The sequence below is a fragment of the Stylophora pistillata genome, chromosome 3 (genome assembly GCF_964205215.1).
Source record: "Stylophora pistillata chromosome 3, jaStyPist1.2, whole genome shotgun sequence".
Lineage (NCBI taxonomy): Eukaryota > Metazoa > Cnidaria > Anthozoa > Scleractinia > Pocilloporidae > Stylophora > Stylophora pistillata.
The window spans coordinates 6,805,001-6,827,706 of record NC_142521.1 but is presented as its reverse complement, the minus strand read 5'-3'; the positions used below and the strand labels follow the sequence as shown (position 1 = coordinate 6,827,706).

The following is a 22,706-nucleotide window of genomic DNA, read 5'->3' as shown; positions in this document are numbered from 1 at the left end:
CTTGTCAATAAATGAGCTACGGGAGAAGTATTGCCCTTACCTAACAACATTCTTAAAACAGAGTGGTTACGTGTTCCTGTTTGCTCGTTCAGAACTTCCCGTTGAATTGACCTATTCTCTATTATTAGATATGATAGAAGTCACGCAAAAAACTACTGCGAACAGCCGTTACCATTAACACATCATTAAGTGAGTTCATGAAATTCACTTTTTGTAAAGTGCAACATAATTTCTTCAGCTTATTAGGTTGAATGGTGCCAACAAAACAAGGTTTTTCCGGGTTTGTTTAATAAAAAGGAGTACCTTCGCGTCAAACGGAATTCAATACGCTGCGAAGCATGGTGTTCAATGGTGCGAACAGCCATTACGATCTCCACGTGATTTCCCTTGATTCACGTCACTCTTAACACTTCATTGAAATTCACGTTTGTAAAGTGGAAAATGATTTTTTAGCCAATTATGTCGAATGGTGCCAACAAAGCAAACCTTCGCGTCAAACGGAATTCAATGCGGTGTGAAGCAAGTTTCATTTGAAGAGTGGTTTCTATCGATCAGTGACGGTAAGGTTTCCAGTTCAAGAGAAGCAAAATCAGATTAAGTTTTGGGTGAGTAGAAAGAATTCATCCACTAAAGATGACTTATAAGAACTGAATAATTTTGCGGAAACAAGTTTTGTAACATTCTTTTCTTTCAACACTTTCAGACCCCTATGGTAATTATAAATTTCAGTCCACTCTTCGAGCGGATCATTTATATTTTGTGACACTTAATTAGTTTTACCGTTCTTGTTGCAAGCGACTCTGAATGGGTGTACAGAAAGCGATCTTTATTTTCGGGTTATATTCGCTTTACAGATATTTTAAAGGGCGAAGGAATTAAACCACGGAGCCGTTAAGAACTGATCAACAAGCTGCTGATTGTTCAAAACTGGTAAAAAAAAATGGTCCCTGATAAATTATTAACAGGGTAATCAAAATACCAACCCCGATAACTCGAACCATTATTCGTTCCCCTCGCGGGTAGTTCGAGCTAGCGAGGTTCCCCTGTACCTTTGAATTCCAATCTAAAAATTTTCAAACCATTTGTGTAGGTGCTCTGTGAATAGAAGATCTGATAAACGCTAAGAAAGATGTCCTGTTTTTACCACGTATCTAACAGTATTGTAAAATGGAGTGGCTACGTGATCCAACGTTCAGAACTTTTCGTCTGTTGACTTAAACAATTAGACACATCAGAAGTCAGCCGTCAATCGACCTAAAATTTAGCCGTCAACAGTGAAAAGGGTCGATGATTATTTTTAATCTAAATCGTTAAGAAGCAGCTGAATATTAATCGTCAAGCGGTTTACTGAACGTTGTTTCAGATCTCTCTATTCTAGCCACTTGCCACGAGCAGTTTCAGATCTAGAAGAATATTTGGACTTGTAAATTAGTCGGATAAAACTGATGGCTTTAAGATATTTTGCGTCAAATAACGTTGTGATATTTAAAAACAGTTTTTTCAGTTGATAACTTAACTGTACATTACGATACTGCTAATGTTTGAAACTAATAATTTATTTTTGGTGCAGCACTAAGAATTACATTTCAGTTCACTTCTTTAGAGACAGACCCAATACGTATTACAAATTAAGAGAAACTCAATATCAATTGAAACTGATAGGAGAAATATCTTCGTAATAAACGTCAACTGTTTAAGGCCATAAAACGTAAGCGTCAAATATCAAAGCCCTTGAAATGTACCGTATTTGTTCGATTGAGCGCCCGAGGCGCTTATTTAATTTTTGGACTCTCAGGGTGGGCGTTTATTCGAGGCGGGCGCTTTTTCGAGGCTGGGCGCTCATTAAATTTTCACCATTTTTTTTTTTGTGGCTGAAAGAACTTTGCGCCCACACGGACATTTCAGTTAAAACTTTGAGAAAAAAATCCAACGTTGTCATAAAATTTTCAGACAATGAAACTAGAGATTGTAAGCCATTAAAGAATTACCGTAACAATCAACACCCGTATTCCTCTTGTGCACTTAATTTTTTTGGGGGGGAGGGGGGGTTGGCGCTTAAAAGTACTTTTTCGGGGTGGGGTGGTGGGGGTGGGCGGTTATTCGAGGCTGGGCGCTTATCAACTTTTTCTAATGGGCTCCTGCCACTACCCAATATCCCACAATTTACGTCTCTCTAAGGTGCACTGCTATTTATCAGTGCCGCGCATAACTCTGCAATGCAACTATTCCAAGATGAAACTCGTCTTAAAGTGAGTTCAAGCAATTTGAGTGAGACAGAATTACTTTTAGACAAAATATGTTGGATTGGCGCCAAAAGATAAAGTTTTTTCCCGCTTCACTTAATGAGACAGAGCACCATCGCCTCGTGTGCGAGTGACGCAGTTTGAGAATCGATTTTGCAGATCGATATTACTGAAAAATTTCAATCGCTTAATATATTTGATCTCGTGACCCAGGAAATCATTTACTCAGTGTTGCCAATCAATGAACTCAGGAAGAAGAAAAGGGCGTACACAAGTACCACTCTCAGAAAAGCTACATGCATAACAAGTCATCTAATTTCAAATTCAGTGCGAAGAACGGAAAGTAAAAGTTTTTTACTCTCAAGGTCACCTTGAAGGCGGTTGAAGGTGTTAAATTGAAATTTAAGAAACATTTTCTTGATCGTGAATTTGACATAGAATTTGATCTAAAAAACGAGCCTAAGAGTAGTAGAGAGTATAAGAAGTAGGAATTTCCAGGAATTCCAGTACGAGGTTAACTTTTACCACAGCGATTCAATTCCTTTTTATCAAGCTAACCAAAGTAATTACAGTATAGCTTGCCGCGAAATATACTACACAAGTTCTAATCACGGTAGAAATGGGACATCTGCTTTCATGTCAAATTCACAATCACAATTAGAAAAAGGGGGATAGAAATTCTACCTGTAAGATAAGACCGCCAAGAAAGGAAAAGGAAATAATCAACTTGCTTATTGGTAGTTTGGAAAATATGGAATGCCGGAATTTGGAACCGGAGCCGGAATACTCGAAATACCCGGAATTCCCGGAATGACCGAAAAATAACAAATTCGAAAAAAAACAATAAAAGTAAATAAATAAATAATAACATTGATGATTAAAAGTTAATGGTAAATTCAGAACTTAATTAATAATTTGATACGAAAATTTTCTCTGAGGGTCCCGAAAAAAAAACGCTTACCGGCACTGTTCATGGAGATGCACGTATTAGAATTACAAACAGTCTGCGTCAGGCCAGTAGTCCATACAGTCTAAGCGACGAAATATTTCTACTTTCCCTTCCCCCTGGATGGGATGCTAGTCCATCACATGGTTACTCCCCGTTTTAAATTCGCCTCCACCCATTTACACACCACTAGGATGTCTCTACAATACAATACAATACCATACAGTACAATGTTCTTTATTTCGAGAGGGTAGATACATGATTAACCCAGTAAAGAGTTTTCGAACACATGGCCCTCTAATAAACCCACCCAGCCCACCCAGGGGAGGACATGCCTTACACAGTAATCTCGTGTGTGGGAAAATTAACGTCTCCTACCCCAACCCTGCAGGAGACGGGACCTCTATTTATTCGTCCCTATCCGAGAAGACTAGAATATCTAGCCATTTCTTGATGAGTGTCATTTGTTTACTTTTCTGGTGGTTTGTATTTATTTATTTAATCCTTTTTTTCTGGTGGTTTATATTTATTTATTAATTCTTTTGACTCGATATCGCGACGAGTATTAATCGAAATTCCCTCGAAGAAAAGTCGAGTTATATTTCAATGTCGCAGCATTGGTTCGCAAAGTCAATAGAGGCGTTCCTGTAGAATTTCGGAAGGTCGCTATCAATTTGTCAGCCGTTGACATATCGACTTGTTTTCATCGAAGTGAGTGGCAAATTTGCATAACAATAGTCGCTCCACGCTTCGCTTATCAACAACTAAAATACAAAAACAGTAAATAAAGAAACACTAACAAAGCCTTAAACGCTATCAGTCTTCATTCTACAGTGAATTGGTGGCAAACAAGGCTAAAATATGCGTTTTAATGCTCAAACATGCGTTGTTGTTACGGCCATGACGAGCTTTATACGACTTTGAATTTCTTGACCCCTACCGATTTTGCGCTATTGAATAGCGCAAAGTCAGGAGGGGGTCTAATTTTTCTTCCCGTAGCATCTCTGCGGGGCAAACTTTAATGAAGGATTTTCACAAGAAAGGTGTTGAGAAGTGAGGTTCGGCACATGGCTATCTATCAACAGATTTATTAATTTGACACGTCAACATTATGAGGTAAGTACCGAGTGCGCTTTGTACATCACAAAATGTAGAAAATACATCTTCTCAACGTAAACAAAAATTACGAGAAGCCCATATTGAAGTGTGCGTCGTTTCCTCTATGTTGAGCCAACCAGGAGCACTTTTAGTAAAGAAAACTTTGAGAAAAAGTAAGAATTATAAGTACGAATTATCAGCTAGTACGAACATAGGAGTTCTCAAAGCCATTAATCGATCGATAATATAGCGCGCGATAGTTGCTGTTCTTCAGAGTAGGAAAACAGTAACTTTGACTCTTAGCAGAGCGTTCTATTTCGTGGTTCCTGCTTCTACATTCAACAGTTACCTAATTAACATGCGAAAGGGTCAATGTGGCGAAAAAAAGTTAATTTGAAATTTTTTTACCCAGTAAAAAGGTTCAGCTATTCCTAAACTGGAAAAATATATATATTTTCTAAAACTGGCCTCTCGGCTGGATTGAGGTGCACTGCATTCTGAAGTATTAAGGATAAGGCTTCCATCTCTTATTTTCAGTTTGTAAATATTATTCGCCATAATTCCAAGACTAAAAATGTCACTAGCGACACTTAGTCCATGTTGTCCCCCTCTCAACGAGTTCTCCTTCATCGACGTGCTTCTGATTAAGGACCTCTGCCTCTGTATTCATTCGCCTGCGGCGATCTTCGATCCTTGCTTACCTCTTTTCTTTCTATCTTTTCGTCTTTGCTTTTGCTTCTGCTCGTCGCTTTCGTCTTCTTAAAGAAATCGACAACGCACAAATAACTCGAAGTCGAACGCAACACAAAGTCGCTAAACACTCGGAAAGTGACTCCTCTTTATTCAGGTATTTCATACGTCAACTTAACTGGAGAAAAATGCTGCTTTTGTGCTCTTTTTAAAGAGCACGGTATAACTTTAGAGATCGCTAAATTGCTGTGGAAACTTGACTGCGAAAGAGAATCACTATTTAGATGTGGGTAGTGACCTGGAAATAATGGTAAATCTCATTACCTACCGCCGGCTTGAATACACATATCCCTTGTCGTAGCTTTCATATAATGAATCTCCGGTTTGAAACACACGCGTTTGAAACTCATGCCGGAATAGTTGGTTCTTCCGCTCCAAGAACGTGAATGGCTGGACGCGAAAACGGTGCTCACTAACTATGGCAGAAATCTACGTTACAAATTGCCAATTATGCGCGAAACACATGACAACAAGAAGGGCGCTAGAAAAGCATTACAACCAAAAGCATCCTTGTTGTGATACTCCAAAGCGTATCGTCTTTCCTAACTTGGGAAGTAAGCAGGCTCCAGTAGAGAAGCCGCAACTTTTAACTGGAATGGGCATGCTTGAAATGGCTGGCAGAATTCATGGAGCCTTTAAACTCTGCACATAACCCTAGAGTTCCTGGTAAGTACTAAAAAAAAAACTTGGATTAAACTCTTCAGACTATTTGTAATCGTACCATTTATCTTTCTCCGAAGGGTTTTTTTTCTGCACAGTTCCACGTGTTATAAGAGCTTAATTATTTCGTTGGGTCTTTGATCAATATTACTTCAGACAGCCGCTTTTTATCGGTGTAGCAAAGCAAGCAATGTTAAAAGTTCGAAGGCTTTGCTTGAGCGAAGTGCATCAGCGTCTGGAAAGTCATTTCCCCCGTAGGAGTTTTTTAACACAGTTTCAAGGCCGGGCTGTATCGACAACGGCTCACATACTCGCGCCCAGTATTGAAAATTAAAACAAAAAAATGGCCAGTTGTCTTGATCCTCTATTCCGCAGATTTTTACATACTATAAGTGAACTAGAACCCCGAAACCAGTTATTTGCAATGGTTGTAAGAGTAAGACTTGTGGCCCCCACTATGCCTTTCCGTGTCATGTACTTTTTGTTACCATGCAACGAACAACACTGGTGTATGTTTTGAGACCAAAAGAAGATCAAATGGCGTAATTCAAATGGCGACTGAGGTTATATACGCCCAGGAGTATATAACCTCTGGGTTACAAGTCGTCCTGAGGCCATCTTGAAGCACTTCAGTGAGACGAGCGTTACTTTTAGTGTCTTAAAAATATTTTTATCATAATATCGTGAAATTTTATTGTATTTTGTACGACTCTGTGGACTTGACTAATACTTTAAAATTCTTTCGCAGCAAAATGATGCCACTTCACCTTTACAAATGTAAGACTTGACTTTTTTTAGTCATTTACCCAGCAAAGTAGGAAGTGCTACACATAGTGGAGCTAAAGAGTGCAACACCTGAAGCCACCCATATGAAAGGACAAAACTCTTCGTATGTCCTTTAAAACTTACAACCTTGGTGACGCGGAGCGAGCTCTGTCTGAGCAAGTTAAGGTAAAGTTGTGCGTGACAAAATCCTTCATTGGCTCCACAGAAATAACAAACGGTGTTGTTAATCTGTCGGGGCGTGCTGCCCTAGAAGCTGCAAAGAAAATGCAAAATTCCAAGAAAGCCTCTCTGCGGTCACAACTAGTCATAGATGTTGGAGAAGAAAGAACTACTAGATAATGTGAATTCATATGGTATCCAATTTTTGGGAATTAAACAAATAGAATTATATGGGAAAAGCCCAATCTATAAAATATATGACAATGTAACTAAGAGACAAATATATATGACTCTTCTGACAACATATCTTTTCTTTTCTTGCTTGCCTGCATGTTGATCTTTCTCAAGGCACTAAGAAATGTCACTCCAAGGTTTCCATCACAATAATACGCCACCTAGATAGAAACAATATATGCACTGAATAACATCAAAACCATTATTATAGATATTCATAGTTACTTGTATTGTACTACATACAGTGGATAAACACGTACATGTAGATGCCATCAAATGAGACATTCAGTTTTTATTGTGGCTTCTTGTTAAGACTGAAATATTTAAGACAATCACTCACAGTAATGGTTCAAATACATGTAGTATGAAAAAGACTTTTGGCCCCATTGTAGAATAGATAACAACAATATTCCTTTGCTTGCTTTAAGTAGTTGAATGAAGACTGAATTGATCATGTTAAGTATATGAGCACGATCCTTCGCAGTAAAGCACTATTTGAGCAATAGTGAAAATCAGACCTGAAAAAAATTTCAGGCCTGTACGGGATTCGAACCACTGACCTCTGCGATACTAGTGCAGCGCTCTACCAATTGAGCTAACAAGCCAACTGGGAGCAGGCCATCAAATTAATTCGACATAAACCCGTAGATGATAAATCAAACAACAACAAACATATGAAACATATGTGTGAACTGCGGTTATGAGACGTATATGAGCACGATCCTTCGCAACAACACACATATGTTTCATATGTTTGTTGTTGTTTGATCATGTTAAGTTCATTGTAATTTTCACTTTCAAGTTGTGTGCAAATGAGAACCACATGAGAAAAATTACCATACAGTCATCACTAGATAGATAAGCCAAGCTCCTTTCCTGTTTCAGGCAAGCCAAGCAGTGATCACAACATTTATTCACTAAAAAAATATGAAAACAAAGAACCAAAATTTTTCATGTGATCTTACCATGTTAGTGCCTTGCAATCACCTGTAAAAATTAGACTTCCACAGAGTCCCAGCTTAAAATAGGTGAGCCTTTTGTCTGCTCTAGAGAACTAAAGTTCCAAAATTATTGTCATCTGCTTCCAAATTAGGATATTATCAATCAAAATATAGACTTGTTTATGTGTATTTACATTACCATTTTAGTGCCCAAGAAACACCTGAGGATAAATTTCCCACAGAGTCACAGGTTGAAAAGCCAAGTTCCTCTGCTGTTTCAGGCAGGCCAAACAGTGATATCAACAGTTTTTCGTGCTCGAAAAACTAATTTCAAAATGGTTGAAGTAAAATTAATAACATTTTAGTGCCCTAGAAATACCTGAGGATAAATTTCCCACAGAGTCACAGCATGAAAAGCCAGGTTCCTCTGCTGTTTCAGGCAGGCCAAACAGTGATACCAACAGTCTTTTACCCGACACAAATTAAATTCAATAATGGCTCATGTAGAATTAATAACACTGTAGTGCCCAAGAAACACCTGAGGATAAATTTCCCACAGAGTCACAGCTTGAAAAGCCAGGTTCCTCTGCTGTTTCAGGCAGGCCAAACAGTGATACCAACACGTGAAGGTGTAGTCTGATCGTCCGGGTGAGTGTAGTCCTGAGAAGGACTGTTGTCGGTGGTAGTGACTGACGTTTCGACAACCTGTGCGGAAGTCATCATCAGAGTCAAGTGAATGATTGTTGTCAGTAGAATGTTCTTATTCCAGTTCGTGTGAAATGATCGGTTGGTTTTGCCTTGATGTTATTGGCTGTAAGACTCAATTGACGTAAGTCGGTCGTGATCAGTGGTCTGTTTCGATCTGTCGGTAAAGTTAGGTCGTTCTTTTTCGGTCGTTTGTGATGTTTATGTCGTGAATGAGTCGTTTGTATGGAGCGGGTAGTTGTTGAAATCTGTTTAGGGGAGTCTGTTCTAAGTTAGTAAACCAGCTTTCCAGAGTCAGTCGTTGAAAATAGTCAGTGCTGTAGGTTAGGCATTGCGCAGAGTCCCAGTCAATGTTGTGGTTGGTAAGTCGATGGTGTTCAGCAATGTGATTGCTGACATCACCTTTCCTCGTCGCCCGTCTGTGTTCAGTCAGTCTTGTTGTGAGGTTTCTGCCAGTCTCACCGATGTAGGAGGCTTGGCAGTCAGAACAACTGATCTTACAAATCGTTCCCTGTCTGTTCCTCGGTTCGTCTTTGTCTTTAACGTTGGTTAGTAAGTGACGTAGTGTGGTGATGGGTTTGTGAACGACGCGGATATTGAAGGGTAGTAAGATGCGCGAGATGTTTTCAGACATGGCTTTTATGTACGGTATGGTTGCTGTACTCGTAGGGGTTGCGGTGTCGTTTGTTTCGGTAGTGGTAGTGGGTCGGTGAGTGTTTCGTCGGATGAAATCGTTGCTGTAGTTGTTCTTCGTAAAAACACGGTGAAGGTATTTGTTCTCGTCGGATAAGCTGTCTGTCGAGTCGCATACTAGTTGTGCGCGTCGTGTTCGAGTTCTGATAGTTGCGGCTTTGTGTGATGTAGGATTGTAGGATGACTCGTCTAGTAATCTGTCGGTGTGTGTCGGTTTCCTGTAAACTGTCGTTCGTAACGACAGTTTACAGGAAACCAACACACACCGTCATCTTAGATTCAGCCATTTAGATAGCCCAAAAATTTTCCTTACCTGCAAGAGGTCTTCCAGCTCGTTTCATGAATAAACGAGGTCCTATCGATTTATCCAACTTCTGCAGATCCTTAAGCGGTCGCTTTATATCTGAAAAGTGACAGGCGCGACCACTGTGTCGGCTATTGTAGCAGGCGTAGATAGCGGCGTCTCCAATCCAAGCGATCCAAGCTGTCTTGAGCTGCCGCGAAAATTCGATCTTCCAGCCATTTCCTTGTCAAACTGGTGAGAATTTAATAATTCCCTCACCAACCTAAATTGATCTGAAGCAACCACTAGCTATTCAACGAGATTTTTTCGTCGTAATGCTCTTCTAATTATTCTGAAGAGGGCTGAAACATTAACAGTGTCCTTCTTTGGCGACGAACCAAACCACGGTGGGTCGACTTGTCCACCATTTCCATCGACCAGATCGCGGACGCATACTTCTGCAATGTCCTCAATCACTCCTCATGAACTCTCTTGATTTACAAAACCAGTCGTTTGATACAGTGTACCAAATTTTGCCTGGATCGAGCGACAGTCCGAAAATTCGGCGAAGAGGATATAGCTTCGCCGCCATATCTCGTTCGCGCCAATATTTGTATTACGCGCGACGAAGCACTTTGTTATATATTAAGTGTAATTAGAGTCGACAACAAACCATTTATGGATACATGATCTGGTTTTCATTTGCATAGCGCACTCAAGATATACTTAGCACCTTCATCCACCGCAAACTGTGTAGTAATGACAGATCTGTAATTCGATTTTCTTGACTACCCCGGAAATTAGAACCCATACCCAGCTGTGAATTTCAAAGTCGCAAAAAGCTCGTCATGGCCTCAGAGAGCAGAGTCAGTAAATCAGGGGGTTGATTTTTGGCACAAATTGGGTCAAGAAAAATATTTCAAAGGACAGTCAGAGAGGAAAGCTATTTTATCCCCAAAGCTAGGTTATAGCACTGATTTTTCTCTTCGCAGTGTGACCCCGCGGTAAAGGGAGAATAGGATGCAATTCCTGTTCATAAATCAACTGGTCAGTTTCATACTGATATTTGCCATGGTCTATCGTTTCTCAAGCGGAAGTTGTCACATTGCCAACTGGTGGAGAAGCCTGGATTTCACCCCGGGATGGTCAGTGTGCAAAAGAAACAACACCTACCTTAGGGGATTCTGGAGGAGTGAATACCAAAGTGGAGATGAAAGAGTTGGACGCCTAGAAGAAGGAAGATGCTGTGATGCTGTGGAGTCTCGTTACACCGGTCAGCCTTCAAAATGTGTGACTGCAGACTGGTCACGCACGATGGATGGGTGAGCCAAACTCTTCTCAGGTGTCACGCCATTTTATGTCACGCCCCTGACAACTTTGATCAAAGCCATTGACTATTTTTGTACCTTATGCTAAGAATTCGAGGTTTTATGGAAAATTGAGCAACTTGCCTTAGTCTTTTGCTTGTGAAATTTTCTAGTGACTCCGTTCATTAGTCTTCATTTCTAAAAGAATTTTAGTCTTTTCTCTAGAGAGATTAAATTTGTGCCCTTGAAAAGATTTTATAAGATGGCGGCGTAAAACTTCTACGCGGGCGTTGTGTCTAGTTCAACGCCAAAGGGATTACATGCTGAAAACAACCAATTGTTCACCTGGAACAAATTTCTGATTCTTCGACAACTCAGGAGACAAAATATCGCAACATCAATTTGTGTTTCACATTCCTTAAATTCAAAAATGAGAACCCATTCAAGCCAAAAACTTGTCAAAAACGCCAATTTCTAATACTGAGCCATTTAGGGAAGGATTTTTTGGACCCTCGATTGATAAAGTCAGGTGGAAATCAACAATTACCTGCGCACAAAGCAAATAAACACACAAAAAGCAAAAACCCAAACATTTCAGGCTTAATTAACTTTTGTTTTCTTTCTTTTGTTTTTGTTTTTTTCAGATTTAATGTGTGGGCTTTATGTCCAAGAGGCTTTTATTTGAATGGCGTCAGGACTGGGTTTCATCGCCCCGTTCACTCCTTTTTGAACCACATCGATGAGGCACAATGTTGCCATCCAAAGGATCATCTCAGCAGTTATGAAGACTGTTACGATGAAGATGTTGCTAAAACATTCAACCACAAAGGTTGGAGCGAATGCCAGAGGAAAGGTTATTACATGACCGGTTTCTACAAAAGTAACTGCCATGAACTCAACTGCATTGACAAGTTCAGATGCTGCAAGATGAAAAACGGTAATGTTGTTGTCCACCTCTTTCCATATGCGATAAAGAGAAACAGAATTTGGCAGAAATGTCGCGAAGCTGATTTGCATCAGAGGTTGGATCTGATTTTAAGTGACGCGTATCAGTTGTTTCCTCATTTCTTCAGGGTTTTTCCTTCCCCCAATAAATCTGAGAAGGAAAGTTCCGATAAAAATTGTTAAATTTTGACCGAAAAAAAATGATCGGAGACCAATTTTGAAATACTGCTACTTTTAACAAGCATGGATACTAAATATATAACAATAAAGTTATGTATGATTTTATATTTACTTACTACCTCATGTTAATCAACAGGGCAACCAAACAGTATTTCAGATCTACAGCGAGAGGTACAACCTTTGAGTGTTTTCTAAGCCAATGACCAATTTCGATTTTTTTTAAACATGAGCCGAAAAAACAGGGACGAGTACATCAGTCGAAACTTACTTCGAAACGGTCCTGTTCTGAGGCTTTTTTGTTCCTTATTGATAACTTCCAAGAGGAAAGCTCTATCAAAATGCATGATGGAAATTTGTTTATAATATAAACACTCGCTGCAGGTCTTCTTTCAATAGCAGATCCCAGGCAATTTTCGAATGGATACTTTCTAGAATCTTGTATTTCATTTTAGGTACAAGTTTCGACTAGGACACTTAGAGGAAAGCCTCTATTATCATCTATTATCATTGGTCCACCGTGCCATGGGAACGACCCCAGCCAGGATGGTGTTAAAAATGCCGCCATCAGATATTTTTTCTAGAACTTAGAATGGGACCGTCTGTGTCCTTTAAAAATGTGTTATTTTTCCTAAAAATAGTTGCAAGTTGGCACTTTTACTTCAAAATGGTTTGCCATCATGTTACCTTTTATGACGTCGCATTTCATCACCGGACCATACCTTGAGGCGCTAGTATAAAATCTTCTTGAACAAAATTAAATTTTTAAGTGATCTTGTTTGTTTTTTCTCTCTTATTACCCGTGATTTGTCGACCAGGTTGATGCCATCATCACCAGTGGTTCCAAATCCACCAATATAAGCACGGTCATCACCTCATTTTTCAATTTGACGAGGCCTGAGAACGAAATTAAACTCAACCTGAGCGAATTGTCTTCTTCCGTGAATGTGCTTGCACAACTTGTGAGGTATAACTTAATGAAAAACAACAGCGCGATTGGCACAACATCAGACCAACAAAACATCGTGAAAGTGGCAAGTAATTTACTGGATGAGGAAAATACAAACACGTGGTTGCTGTTGCTGGAGGTAATGTTGTTGATCCTGAGAAGTTTTTTGTTTTCCTCTAGTTCCCTATCACCAGTTATAATTTCCTTTTGATAAAAAAATACAGTAAAGCTAGTCTTTCAGCCATTCAGTTTATTCTTCTGAAGAGACAGGTTCCACATGTAATATGATTATATGTTGAATAAGTTTGTGGTTTTCAAATTTAAGTGTATTACATTTTTTTTTTTGTTTTGGTAAGGTGATATACCTAAGCATGATTTAGCAAATTAAGGTTCTCGTGAAATTTTTCTTTTGTTTGTGTTTAAATTTGTTTCTTCACTTCATTTTTGTGTTACGCTACGATGGAACCTTGCCAAACGTAACCCTAATACAGCTTCAAACAAGAGACATTTAGACCAAGATTAATATTTATTTAAATCCTGGTTGAGTACTAAACGCTTTTCAAACAACCAGCCTGAGCCCTTTGTAAGTTGACATACTTGACAAGATATCCCAAATGATTCCAAACCCTTTTTTGCTGGGAACAACTTAGTGTTTTTTTTTTTTTCATAAATTAAATGTACATATGGATTTAAGTTTTGCAAGGCTGTTCTTCGAACCCTCTATTGGTCCCTTCACCAATTGTTTACATTCACTGCAGCAAATTTTTAATCAAAAGCTTGACTTAATTCAAATCCAGAAAAGGGGAAATATTACAGACATACTTCTGAAGACTATGGACGACTTCGGTTCTCAAGTGAACAGCAACCTTGGTAACTCAACCGATAAATTGGAGTTATTATCTGAAAACATCGCTCTTAGAGTTGATCGGTTGAACCCAAAACGTAAGGTAAGTCAAAGGTCGATGTTAAACATATTTCAACTGCTTTGATCCATAAAGCTAGTTACTTCAGGGACGTTCCTCTTACTAAGAATCAGTTTTACAAATACATTCCATTGATTTCCAAACCCTTCGATCTGAGTGAATATATTGTATATTTTATTCCCAATTGAAGGTTAACTTCGCTCAATATGGCGCAAAAATCTTTGTTCCTGGCTCAGCGCTCTCAGACACAATAGAAACTCGCATGTCAACCATTGTCTACAGAACACTTCAGAATATACTTAGACTTCCAGCAGAGGGATCCAGTAATAATCAGAGTAGCGGAGGAGGGCTTCGAAGGAGTGGCACAAGTATTATTTCGGTCACTTTCCATGATCGTCAACCTGCTTCCCTGAGTAAACCTATCAAGCTGACCTTCAACCACAACAACAAGGTATAGATTGTTTTGTATCGTGATAAGTATTATTTATAGATAAGTATTTTTATTAAAAACTAGATCATTGGATAATGCAATTTAAGACTCTTTATTGGCTTAGCCATTATTGTATATCAGCCAATATACCATAATCTACAAATATGGCAAGCGTACGTGTCAGCTTAGAATTAAAAGGGAGCTAAAAATTTAATAAAATTTAATAATTTAATTTAACGTTTTTAATAAAAAAAATTATTCCACTCGCGCTTGTTGGACATGAGATGATTATAGCCAACTCGGCGCTACGCGCCTCGTTGGCTATCTATCATCTCATATCCAACGCGCGCTTGTGGAATAATTGTTAAATAGATATTTATAGATAAGTATTTATAGATAAGTATTATTTATAGATTGTTTTGTATCGCGACAAGTATATTTTCGGTCACTTTCCATGATCGTCAACCTGCTTCCCTGAGTAAACCTATCAAGCTGACCCTGGACCACAACAACAAGGTATGGATTGGCCGTTTTCACACTAGAGGACGGACAAATCGTCTGATGTGAAAACGGGACGAACAAATTTTACGACGAACAAATCGTCTGATATTTGGCCGTCTGGAAAGACGATTTTTTGAAGACGATTTGTCCGTCGAGGCGAACAAGTCGACGACAGTACGACTTAAATTCTATCAGACGGTGAAATGTTCGATTTTCTCGCCGCGAGGAAATGGGACTAGCAACAGAGCGAGGTTTTATGGGAAGTTTAAACATGGCGGCAGCCATTTTGCTTTACAACACGACCTAGTGCCAGTTCTCTTTGCGCTCATAAGACGGACAACTTTTCGGCATATGGCCTTCTCGAATTCAAATTCGACGAACAAATGCCAGACGATTTGTCCGTCCAGACGATTTGTTCGTCCTCTAGTGTGAAAACGGCCATTGCTTTATATCGTGATACGAGTTGAAACAACTGGAATATTACACCCGTTAGTTTTATGCGTTTTGTTTGTTTATTTGTTTGTTTATTTTTTTAATGCTACCGGAAAGTCTATGGGTTTTAAATCTAAGTTCGTAATAAAGTATGGATATACAAGCGTTATCGTTGGTAAATGGTTTTTGTTCATGATTACCTGGCTAATTTGATCATGAGCACAGATGTAGTTGTCGGCTGTCGGCAGCTCAGCGGTCCACTTCATAAAAAATTCCAGGGAAAGTTTATGGGACTGGTTGCCGAAATTTCCCTTTAAATTTCAGTGTTTCCCAGTATAGCGTCTCTTGAACACCAAGTCCTAAAAATCATGTGAATAGAGGGTTGTATTTAACAGGGGAAAGGTATCAGTTTAATGTTGCTTTTTGAGAGGTTAGCACTACTCTCATGCATTGTTTTGTTTTTGTAACGTATCCTGCAGTCTAAGGTTTAAAAGTACCACTTTGATTGCAGGGTCCTCATTTGATTGGACAGTGCGTTTTCTGGGAGATCGGCCAGTCACAGAGGACGTGGCTGACCCGTGGGTGTGTGCGCGTTGATCGTGAGTCAAACTCGCGTGTAACCACGTGCAAGTGTGATCACTTGACTATCTTTGCAGTCTTAATGAACAACAAGCCAGTGAGTATTAAGTACTCTTGAAGTCTCTTCAGTCCGATATTTTCTTGAAATAGATTGTGGATCATTGTCTCTATTTTTTTCCTACAATCGCAAACAAATCACCTAAATCCTCTTGGTTTACTATTTGTTCTTTTTTCTATAATTTTGTCTTTTTTTTTTTCCTATTCGTAATTCCTAAAGATGATTCCCGCTCAGTTTTTTTTTCTGGTATTCATTTCAGGTAATAAAAAGTCATCAACCGTACTTCAAACATATTTCTACTGTAGGCTGCGCATGTTCACTATTCTTTCTGTTGCTTACTTGTGTGATAATCTTGACCTGTTGGAAAAAGTTGAGAGGTTTTCGGGTAACAATGTTACTGCACTTGGTTGCTGCCATTTCTGTATCTTGTCTTTTGATTATTCTGGCTGGAGAAGCAGGAAGACCTAAGGTAAATATCAAATGTCTGTTTTTTTTGTTTTTTTTTTCTTTTCTAACTGTTTTTATGTTGCTGTACTTCTGTTCAGCAATAGATCCGGAATGAGATAAAAATGAGGTAAGAAAAAAAAGTAACACAAGAGGCGCACCCGTTTGTCACCGACGTGTATACCACAATTTAAGTTTTCAAGGATCTTATACTGAACTTGTGTGACGATCTTAATCTGTTGGAAATGTTGAGAAGTTTTAGGGTAACAAAGTCACTGCACTTGTTTGCTGCCATTCCCGGCATTTGTTCCATATATTAAATAAAAACAATAAGTTAACTCTGACGTCATCTGTGCGTCTGTCTTCCGACAGATCGTTATAAGACCTGATCAGCATTGTCTAATTCTACTTATCATATAATATTTTTATGTACTCAGTCATAAATTTATTTCATCTCCACAGGAGTCAGTCTGCACCACAACTGCAGTGTTACTCCATTATTTCCTACTCTCTGTGTTTTTCTGGATGTTGTGTCATGGTGTTATCTTGTACTTCCTAATATTAAAGGCCGAACGGCAAGAAATTCTGACATCGAAAAAGAAATGGTTTTACGCTCTAGGATGGGGTAAGAGCAACACTCCTTAAACGAGTGCATTTTTATCAACACATGCATTGGACGTATAAGACGCCAGTGTTCAAGTTAAGCACGACAATAAACTGTCTCTTTAAAACGATCCTAGGATTTGGCAGTAACTTTTATTAAATGGTTGATTCGTTTCTGATTGTTCCAGGTGCTCCAATTCCTATAGTGGCCATCTCTCTGGCAGTAAGTGGAACCAAGTCTTATGCAGCGAACAACTGTTGGCTTACAGCAGAACGTTGGCTCATTTATTGGGCGTTTGTTGCTCCAGTTGCCGTGATCTTAGTTGTAAGTATACTCTTTTGCTTATGATGCTCCTTTTATGGCGCAAAGATATTCCTTTTATGCAGACACCGTATAATATGAGGTTTGTACTGTGAGTTTCGTGGAGAGGATGATTCTCGTGAGCAAATATCTGATCATACTTTCTGGCTTATTGGAACTTATTTTCTGTCTATGATGTCATCATGGTTAAGAAGCGTAATCGGAGATGACGAAATTTTAGGAATAAAACGAACGGTTAACTACACCCGTAGCTGGGCAAAATACTCGTAAGGAGAGACACGAAGCAGTGTTTCTATTTTTTTCTATCTTTTCTTCTTTTCTCAATCCTCTTGTGTATTTTCCCGTCCAGAGCAACTCAGTTCTGTTAATGTTTTTACTGCGTCGGATAATGACAGCCACAAAGGCCAAAAACAACAGGACACCTGCCAAGCACGTGAAGGATTGGTTGAGACGCTTTGCAATGTTGCTGCCAATTCTGGGTGTTACGTGGTGTTTTGGCTTCCTCACGTTCATTACATCTACGGTTGTGTTTCATTATATTTTCACCATCCTCAATGCATTCCAAGGAGTTTTCATATTTGTGAGCTTCTGCATTTTAGACGATTCGGTAAGTACCTCTTTCTTATAATAAGTTTTAAAAGGCCATAAATTGCTCCCCCGATAATCATCCTTGTGTAGCCACAATATTTTACATAATATAGAATTTTAGTGAAATCACACGAAAATCTAACGAAGTAACTCAGAGTACTAAAAAGCCAACGGTTTGAAAATCAGAAGAAAGACAATTGGGAAAAACGTGGTTGGATATAGTTTTGCCTTAGCGAAGTTTTACAAACAGGTCTCAGAACCAAGTAAAGCAAATGAATTTTCGAAGTACTCTTCGTAATCGTATTGATATTCAGCTCTATATATGAATTCTAGTTAGCCTTTGAGAAGGCTAATACTAAATCACTACTCGTTGTTTCAAAGTGAAAAAGAAAACGCGCCGTGTAATACTGAAATGCCCCAACAATTGAGCTTCTGTTCTTCAGAAATCGCTGGCCATCTCAGTTTTATCCCGCAAGCAGTCTTTTCTTTTTCTCCAACCGGTAGGCTAATCTCTAATCTCGAGTTACTTATTACAGACCTAAATGCAGGACATTTTATGATCGGAAAAATGGTTTGAAGTGACGCAATTCCTTTAAAATTTTCATTAGGTTAAAGAATACATAATGATTATTGTGTGTAAGAAGAAAATCACGAAGAAAGACATAGCTACAACAGATCATTAGACTAGAAGAAGGAAAAACTGATGTTCAAGAATAAATAAAGGTAAGAACTGATTGAATAGAATTGAATGAAATTTTTGAGCTGATTGCTAGACCAGCTGTGTTTCAACCAACTATGCAGCTTACCTGTGGTACCGGAATGACTAATGCAACGGCGAATGAATGGACGGGTTTGCCAGCGGGACGAATACAAAACAATATACGCTTTTAAAGATGCAGTCATTATGGAACTTTTCTTTACAATTTTTATCTTGAAGTAAAAGCATCATAAATAATTCACCGAGAACTGTCGGTTGCTACGTCTAATAATAAGTTGAGCCCCAAGAGTGATCACCGAGAATTTTTATGACGGGGTGTAAAGTTCTGTTCTTATTTCAGAACGATAAATGCAATCTTTAAAAAATCCGTTTTCAGACCAGATTTTTACAGTGACCTCAACAGTTAACAAGACGACACATCATCGAAAAAGCTCTCTTATGCTCTTAATTCTGATTTCTGTCGCAGGTTTACATGTGATAAAAAGAGACACATGGGACATTTCAGCTGGAGTAGCTTACACATGTAGTACCGCTACACAGTCTACCGTCAGATGTAATTTTTTCCATTTTGATGGTTCTACTTTTGCTTTGTTTTGTTTATTTTGTATATTTGTGTGAGCGTAAGCATTAATAAATTGTAACATTTCCTGACACCGACTAAGCTACATCCTAGGCCAACTGAGTTTTGAACACTGTGTTCAATTTTATGGTAATTGTCTAAAAAAAGGTTACTTTTTCTGCTAATTAATGTAGCGGTAGGCGATAATTTAATCGATTTCTAAACGGAGTAACGGCAACAAGGTAATCGGAGTGCATTGGCTTTCATAGCACTTTCCAGAGGCAAGAGACCAAAAAAGGTGTAAAGCAAATCAAGGGACATATCTCTCGTGGACAAGGAAAATTATAGCATAATTATATTATATTATAGCATAATTATATTATATTATAGCATAATTATATTATATTATAGCATAATTATATTATATTATAGCATAATTTTTACAAAAACATAAATGAAATACATACGAACAAAGATTGCCATTTTTTTGCTTTAACAATTCCATTTAGGAAGGCGTTCGTTACTAGTTTATAATACTTAATGTTAAGTAAAGCGCTTTTGAATATGTGCATTGTTATAGCGCTATAGAAACGTTTAATTATTATTACTATTATTAATTTAATAATAGGATAATTTTAATGAAACAAACAATGAAGAACAAGAAAAAGTAGGAGAAGACGAAGAATACTAATGAAAACAACACAATCTTATTGCCTGCTGGTTAATGCTGACACGGAAATAAAATCTTAAATTATTTCACAATGATACTGAAAATCTTAGTCCTTTGTGTTTAAAAAGTCAAAAACAAGTTCATTTTCGTGAGAGCACTGTTACAAGGGTTGTTACGAGTGTTGAACCAAACTTTCAAAAGACTCAATCATTGCACATCACCGACAGCAGCGTACAGTCTTAATTCGATACTACTGCTGTAATGAGATTGGATAATACATGTTGTGGCAAACTTTTGATTTCTTAATCTTCTTTAATAATTTCTTATGCTTCTAGCACCAATGAATATATGCGTATCCTTTTGATTTTTTCTCTTCAGTATCCATTTATGCACCGTTATTTTCTATGTAATTACGACCCCTTATCTATTTCGTGTTTCACACCCTTATGCTAGAAAATTTTTTTTATCATTATTATTGGTTCTGTTAGCACCTCTTTCGTGCCAGTTTTTCGTGTTTCCCATTTTTCGCCTCAGCATTCGGTCAAATTCTTTTGTCTAGTCGTATCTTCGTATTTATTTCATCGTCTTATTTCGGTAGTATATTTCGTAAAGGTCGTTTTGGGCGCTTTTCTGAATTAACTTCTTTACACATTAAATGGAATAATAGATCATCTGCTGAGTCAGAGAATTTTAGTTGAGGCGGGCCCCTGCCTCTTCAATAAGTTCGGAAGGTGTCCGAGTACATTCGCGCATGTTTGTATATTTCAGCAAAACTGCTATGCTCCTCTTCTACTGTTAGTTTAACAAAAAGTAATATTTAGTTCTTATTAACCAGCGGGAGGTCTGTATGGGAGAATCTTGACCGAGGTCGCCAGTACAGACCGAACGCAATGAGGTCTGTATCAGTGACCGAGGTCAAGATTCTCCCATACAGACCGACCTAGCTCGGTTAATAAGATGTTTATTATATGGCTGTGTCTTATATGCCAATTTTTTATATTCTTTGTATCTTTTTTTTCTAGACCGGTCTAGATGCCGGTCTAGATGGGAAAATTTAGACCACTTTCAATATTGATTTCAGCCAATCAAATTCGTGAATTCGGTAGTTCCCAGTCCTTTTGAGACACAGCCATATAATAAAAGGAGGTAATCATCGCTTCATTCTTTCGCATCCTCGTCACTCTCATCTGCAGAAGGAAGTTTCCATTCCAGTGTTCTCTCATAGCCTCTCAACATGGTCGGGCGTCGGCAGTTCAGTGCCCATTTAAATGGGAACACCGTGTTCTCGCGCCTGACAAAGTCACGGAGATGAAGTCCAAGTGAGTCAACCATAGATTTCAAGGAGGATATTTTCTTTTTCCTTTTGAATGATGCCAATTCTTCGTCTGTGCTCGAGAAAAGGAGAGACGCACGTAGAAACATTACGAATTGTTGAGTTAGGTTTAAATACTCTACAACAGATGTCATCCCAGATAAGTTAGCCAGCTCTGGATTTCGTGTGTCTTTCGAAGCTTTCTGGATGAGGTCATCCAGACCTGTCATATGAGGCAACAAATGAATGACTTCCGGCATTAAATTTCGGACCCAGTTGATTGCCTCGGTGAACATGACCGCGTGAGGATTGGTAGTATTAAGCAAGCCCTTGAATTTCAGCAATATAACAGTAAGGGGATAGTAGTCCCATAAGTTAGAAGTACTGATGCGATCATACCTCAGATCCGCAGGCAAGAAAGCTTCGACCTTAAGGAAGTCAGATAGGATAAAATAACATTTAATGCTGTTTCGTCCGAGTTTTTCCATCGATTTGTGAAGAACATGCGATATATAAACGCTGTACATTCGCGTCATAGATTCGTCACGGCAGACTTTCTTGACTGCTTTGTAATCCCACCCGGTAAATGGAAGTACATCGGTCGGTATGCTGTAATGAAAGTCAGAGCTCCTCAAAAACTGGTGAAATCCACGGCCTGTGAGAGTGGGATTCTCTCGTCTAAGCTCTTTAGTAGCTTTCATCGAAGTAAAAATACCGGTATCAAAATATCGTTGGGTGGAAATCTTGTGCTCTTTCGGAATGGCGTGCATATAATTATCTATGCCTCCTTCTCTATCTAAATCACGTGAGTTAGCTTCCCGTCGAAGTTTTGTCACCCACGATCCTTTGCGCTTTGCTAGGCGCAGCCATGTGTTCCACACATCTTTTAACTGAATCAGTTGGTCAGCGGGAATGTCCATAACGTCATCAGTGAGTGTGCGCAGGTCAGGGGAGTCCACAAGCTCTTGTAATGCTAACAACAGCGAAGTAAAATCTTGTTCTCTGATACGCAGTGAGTACCAAATATGAATCACTGTCGTAGACATATCATTCCCTCCTGCAATCAAAGAAGAGCTTTTAACCTGAGGCTTTTAAAGGCAAATGGTAATCTACTTATTGTGGCTACCCTCCTGTTTGTCACTGTAAGCTTGAGTGGATGTTGTGCAATCAAATCAAAAGTGAACAATCGAGTTCAATTCAACGCGGGAAAATTAATCAAGATACGTAATTACGTTCGACATACCATTGAAAACTTTACCACTTGCACGATAATTTTATCGTACTTGCCAAGGTTACCTTTTAACCTTGCAAATAAACAGTGAAGCGCCCGGAAAAAATGCGTTTTATTGCGTTTATGACATAAACCTCGGACAAAACCTGTTGAGACACAATACAAAATATCTATTCTTTACACTCACCCTGACAAAAATGCTTACCGTCGCAAATTTAAAGATTGTTTCCCCCCCTCTCCAGTTACAATGTTGTTTGTGGTAACACAAGAAATGCATGCTTGAGCTGTTAAGCCCCAACAATATTGTACCAGGGGTGGGGAAAGGGGCAAGTTTGTTCCTTTTGGAAACGATTGTTGCATGGCGGGAAATTAAAAATTGCATTGAAATGTCTCAACAGTTTTGTCCGGGGTTGTAGCTACATGCGGGCTCTATAACCTGCTAAAACATCCATTTGGAAAC

The 22,706-nt window shown here is 38.8% G+C and overlaps 2 protein-coding genes across 4 annotated transcripts in view; one reads left to right on the top strand and one right to left on the bottom strand.

The window, feature by feature from the left end:
- Positions 1-451: 451 nt before the first annotated feature.
- Positions 452-19,798, top strand: LOC111334503 (adhesion G protein-coupled receptor L3). Of its 3 annotated transcripts, XM_088751792.1 has the most exons (15): positions 452-605; positions 855-930; positions 10,491-10,820; positions 11,450-11,742; positions 12,067-12,101; positions 12,746-13,015; positions 13,674-13,823; positions 13,990-14,250; positions 15,674-15,838; positions 16,059-16,268; positions 16,706-16,868; positions 17,035-17,171; positions 17,518-17,775; positions 18,365-18,479; positions 18,941-19,798. In XM_088751792.1, exons 3-14 carry the CDS (start codon positions 10,519-10,521, stop codon positions 18,437-18,439), a joined length of 2,319 nt encoding a protein of 772 aa, XP_088607918.1. In that variant the 5' UTR covers positions 452-605; positions 855-930; positions 10,491-10,518; the 3' UTR covers positions 18,440-18,479; positions 18,941-19,798. The 3 variants fall into 3 exon arrangements, with proteins under 3 accessions (XP_088607918.1, XP_088607917.1, XP_088607919.1); XM_088751791.1 differs by lacking the exon at positions 855-930 and having other exon boundaries at positions 453-605; XM_088751793.1 differs by lacking the exons at positions 452-605; positions 855-930 and adding an exon at positions 4,121-4,305.
- Positions 19,719-22,706, bottom strand: part of LOC111337386 (uncharacterized) — a 5,526-nt gene continuing 2,538 nt past the window's right edge. Inside the window, exon 2 of the mRNA XM_022943670.2 lies at positions 19,719-22,072. Coding sequence (XP_022799405.2) covers positions 20,862-22,072 — 1,211 coding nt within the window. The 3' untranslated portion in view covers positions 19,719-20,861. The remainder of the gene's footprint in view (positions 22,073-22,706) is intronic.

What these genes read in the sequence shown, in the direction of transcription:
- LOC111334503 (XM_088751792.1), top strand. Translation starts at nt 10,519, where the DNA reads ATGCAATTCCTGTTCATAAATCAACTGGTCAGTTTCATACTGATATTT. An exon ending in ATGCTGCAAGATGAAAAACG is followed by an intron (nt 11,743 to 12,066) that starts GTAATGTTGTTG and finishes GTTAATCAACAG; the next exon opens with GGCAACCAAACAGTATTTCA. An exon ending in CCTTCAACCACAACAACAAG is followed by an intron (nt 14,251 to 15,673) that starts GTATAGATTGTT and finishes CTTTGATTGCAG; the next exon opens with GGTCCTCATTTGATTGGACA.